A 5084-nucleotide genomic window follows, 5' to 3' on the forward strand; every position below is an offset into this window, starting at 1 on the left:
TCCTGAGCTGAGATCAGAATCTAAAATCTGATGTATCTAAAAAAGACAAGGGCTAACATAAATATAATAAAGAATTGCTATTGGGGGAAATGGGAATAAGGAGTTATTGTTTAAAGAGTTTCAGTTTGGGATGACAAAANAGAATTCTAAATCTAATTTTTCATCACTTTATTTTGAAAATTTTCAAACCTAACAAAAATTTGAAAGATCTGTTGAATGAACATCCTTTCTCCTAAATTCATTTGTTAAATTTATCATATTTGCTTGCTTTCTCTCTGTATATATACACACAGGTTTTTGCACTGAACCATCTAAATGTAAGTGCAGATATCATGACACTTTACCCTTAAGCATAAGGATGCCGTCGCATTATCACACTTTAAAAAAACATCAATTTTATCATCTAATACAATAAAGGCAATAATTAATTTTTTAAATTAACACCAAAATAACTTTTATAATTTTTTCAAATTTAAGTGAAAACTGAAAGTTCACATGTTGCCTTCGATTTACTAAGCCTGCTACTCTTTCTTGATTTCTCCCCACTGCCTAACTTAAATTTCCAGACAAGAGAGGTACAAGTCTGTAAAAGCTGAAAAGTTACACAACTTTATTTAAGTTTATTTATTTATTTTGAGAGAGACAGACAGACAGAGAGAAAAGGAGAGAGAGAATCCCAAACGGGCTCCACACTGTCAGCACAGAGCCAACGCAGGCTCGAACCCATGAATTGTGTGATCGTGAACCTGAGCTAAAATCAAGAATTAGATGCTTAAGCAACTGTGCCACCCAGGCACACCTTTTTAATTTTAAATGTGTATCAATCAATATTATCATAATCCATATTAGAAATATAAATATGATAGGATTTGTTTACTCCTTCCTACAAAAACAAATGAAAAAATACTTGGGTAATAAATTACCCACAGAAGAGGACAGTGGAAACAGGTGGCAAAAGACTCAGGTCTGAATAAAACATTTCAAATCTAACTGTGTCCACTAAAGGATTCTATCCTGATCTGAGCCTCAGAAGCAAAATCAGTATTTCCCCTTTTGTTGAAGATGTACAGGAATTCATGTGGAATTATGTAACCTGCTTAAATTGCTCAGTTGCTTTATAAAATCTGAAAGACAAGCTGTAAAAAATTTCTAAAAGTGCATTCACAAAGTGATGTACTATTATTTATTTAACATAAAAATGTGGATGACAGGGGTGCCTGGGTGGCTAAGTCGGTTAAGCGTCTGACTTCGGCTCAGGTCATGATCTCACGGTTTGTGGGTTCGAGCCCCGCATAGGGCTCTGTGCTGAAAGCTCAGAGCCTGGAGCCTGTTTCAGATTCTGTGTCTCCCTCTCTCTCTGACCTTTCACTGCTCATGCTGTTTCTATCTCTCTCTCAAAAAAAAAAAAAAAAATAAAAAAAAAAAAAGAAAATGTCCATGACATATTTAGAATGTGTGTGTGTGTGTGTGTGTGTGTGTGCGTGCACGCTCGCACGCGCGGAAGTGGGGGGTTTCATCCCTTTCTTTAGTGAATAACTTTTGTTCAACAGCCCTTTAAATGTTCAGGATTCCAAGATTCTGATATCAACTATTTAGGCACTATCAACTATTCTGGTAGTATACGTATACCATGACAATTCCAAATACATGNTAATAAGATGTAACAATTCAGTCTAGAACTCATGTCAATATTCTCTTCAAAAATCACACTTGGTATCAACTATAGCAATATCCTCCAGAGATGCAAATCTAAGCTCTGAGTATCACAGAATAATAGGCAACTAATCTGATCATATTATATTCTTGGTTAAAATCTTTCAATGGGGATAATGGGTAATTGTGCTGAGGCTGTGATTCATGAGTACTAATAATGAATGTCCTGTGCCATACATGTTCATCAAGATGTCTACTTATACAGCTTGTATGCTATAAACGGGCAAACTGTATCGTGNAAACCAAAGCTTACAAGCGTCTCCCAACACTTGGTCTCTGTTTTGGCCCAGCATCACTTCCTGTTGGTCCTTTCCCTATTCCCTCCTACAGTCCAGCTATATACCATGTTAACTGTTTCCCCTCAACTATGAGTGAACATTTTGCAGAGGCTTCTAAACGTTTTTCTCTTCTTATATTATAAATCTTCACAACACGTCTGCCTGGTCCTCTATTACAACTTGGTCTGCTGAGTGAAACTCATCTTTGTGAAGTCTTCTCTGGGGATAAATATCCCCCAAGAAGCTAAGGAAATGTTCCCTTGTGCCACACTATACAACACCACTGTTGTGTAAGACATCCCTCATGGTGCTATAATTTCATATAATATTAATGTCAGTAATTCTTACTAAACCACTGAGAGCCAAACCTGGCTACATATCAGAATCATATCAGACATGCTTCATAAAATATATGGATAGCCTGGTCTCACAACCACCAATTACGCTGTAACTGGCTTGAGATGGAGTCCTGTCATAGGTATACTTCAAAATCCCCAAAGTAATCCACATGTATAGCCAGGCTGAAAACCACCATATAAGACAATTATTTCCTTACTCATTTTTGTATTCTCAATGTTAATCATGATGTTGGAAACACATAGGCACTCAATGCAGAAGGATTCAGACTTTTAATGTAATGAAAATTTGAGCTGACTATACACAAATTTTGCATATAATAAATCTACCCACATTAACTGAATCTTCTATCTTTCCTTAGGAAAGCATTATTTCTTTCCTGCAGTTACAGACATTTCTGTATTTTCTACATAGGNGTTTATCTGTGCTGGTGGCACAGAGCCTGCTTGGGATTCTCTCTCCCTCCCTCCCTTTCATGCTCTTGCTCTCTCGCTCTCTCTCTCTCAAAATAAATGAATAAACTTTAAAAAACAAAAAAAAGATTAAAAATATATACTTTGCATCATCTCACAATTTTCTGGGTTATCTTTCCACTCTAAATTCTTTATTTCACTCTCATGTAAGAGAATAGTTGTTGCCAGTGTGCTGATAGTCACTTAATACACATGGTCCAGATATATTTAAATTTCATTACTGTAGGGGCCCTGAGTGGCTCAGTCAGCTAAGTATCTGACTTCAGCTTAGGTCATGATCTCATAGTTCATGGGTTCAAGCCCCGTAACAGGCTCTCTGCTGTCAGCATGGAGCCCACTTTGGATCCTCTCTCTCCCTCTCTCTCTCTTAAAATAAATAAAATTTATCAAAAGCTTTCATTACTGTAATTAGTTTATAAGATCAGTACATTCCTTACATTCATAATTAAAATATCTTACCTTTCCTTCTATTTCTGCCTTTGGCTTCTTTGTGCTCTTTAGGCTTCATCTTTTTTTCTTCTCCAGATTCTCCATCACTCACAGTGAGTTTGTGTCTCAAAAGCCTATGTCTGTATCTTGGCTTCTTAGATTCTTCAGAATCTGAATCTGATTCAGAGTTGACTTGATGTTNTTTTGATGTTTTGCTTCTAAATGGAGAATAGAAATCAGTAAAATCTTCAGACTTTTTTCTTTAAGCTACATTATAAAATTATGTTGTTTGTTGAAAATTATCATGATTTATGAAAAAGATCAGAGCTGTGCACTTACTTTGATATCACTGGTGATACCAGGCAGCCTTATATATCAGACTTGATCTATCACTCTGATTACATATTAAGTATCACCAATAGACATTCATAGATTTTTTAAAGGTAAAAAATATTTGTTTTAAAAATCATCTGTTTATTGGCAATAACTAACAAAACATGCACAAATATTACCAGATACTCAAAAGGAGTAAAGGTAGTAAAGTTTTAAATACTTTACTAAACTTCAAATGCATGTATTATGAGATTTCATGGACAGATAGTCTTCAAAGACTGAACTGGTGAAACAATCAAATATGACATCCTGTACTTCTCTTTGGAGCTCACCCTCATCTCTTGAGTTTTCTTCATTGTGTTTTCCAGTTCTTTTTTTTCCTTCTTCTGGTTCATCATCTGAAGATCCATCCTCATCAGAGGAAAGATTGGCTTTAATTTCTTCTAAAAGCATCTTCTTGGCAATTCTTGAGTAAAAAGACAGTAAAAAACTATATATTTGGGGGTGAAGTANAAAATAGAAATAGATGTGTAAAAAGATTTTATACTGTATATAAAAAACTACCAAAGTCATGTTTTTACCTAAGCTACCAACCAACCAAAACTTTTTAAAAATGCTCTTAGCACTGATTTTTTTCCAATTCTAACTTCTGCAATATATTTAAAAATCTGAAGGACATTTCTGCTATTTAGACCAATTGCAATTTCATGCTGCATACTTTCAACCCTGTATTTGCTCTGCACCCATCATCCAACAACTTCAATATCAGAGAGGCCCACAATAATAAATCAACTTATCCAGACAAATGGCATTCCAAGACAAAACTCCATTTGAGAGGATTCTTCAGTAAAACATATTCTTAGAATATCAATATGTAATAAACCACTTTCTTATGAGACAGTGCCTGAAACTGGTGGATAATATTTTTGGCACCTAAATTTCAATTTACTTCATAAACTCTGCTAATGAAATGAAAGCATATACCATATACTAAGTATTGAAGTAATCAGAAATATCCTTAATAATACTCAAACAAGGGCAGATAAGAGAAGGGACAGGAGTGCTATTAATTATACACATGGTAAAGAAACACAAATTACCATAAATGACTTTTCCCTTTCCACAAAAGAAGACAGTATAGTAGCCTCACTCATACCAAAATTTCTCAAGATGTTCCTCAAAGACCAATTTATTAATGTAAAAATCAACTGCTAAAAGCATGAGAATATACTTCTTTAATACCATCTTATTTAAAATAAAATATATTCCTAATAAATTTCTATGTTTACACTAAAGGAAAACATTTGAAAATATAAGATAAAAGCAATCATACAGCTTTTGTATAAAATGAGGTGTTTTGCACCAGGGTGTCTTTTTGATGTAAAGTCATAAATCACACTAACAAAGGAGTACCTTATAGAAAGATTCAAAAGGAGTGGCATAATTCTCAGTTTTCCATGAACTAACTCTTATGAGAAACATCCAGTCTGCCGAGATTAGC

The 5084-nt window shown here is 34.6% G+C and overlaps 1 protein-coding gene across 1 annotated transcript in view; it reads right to left on the reverse strand.

The window, feature by feature from the left end:
• The window catches only part of ATRX (ATRX chromatin remodeler), a 261336-nt gene that overhangs the window by 185459 nt on the left and 70793 nt on the right, over positions 1-5084 (reverse strand). The window contains 2 exon segments of the mRNA XM_077768050.1: positions 3281-3465; positions 3912-4049. Of these exon segments, the coding sequence (XP_077624176.1) occupies positions 3281-3465; positions 3912-4049 (323 nt within the window).

Source organism: Crocuta crocuta, unplaced genomic scaffold (genome assembly GCF_008692635.1).
Source record: "Crocuta crocuta isolate KB4526 unplaced genomic scaffold, BGI_CrCroc_1.0 scaffold864, whole genome shotgun sequence".
NCBI classification, from domain to species: Eukaryota; Metazoa; Chordata; class Mammalia; order Carnivora; family Hyaenidae; genus Crocuta; species Crocuta crocuta.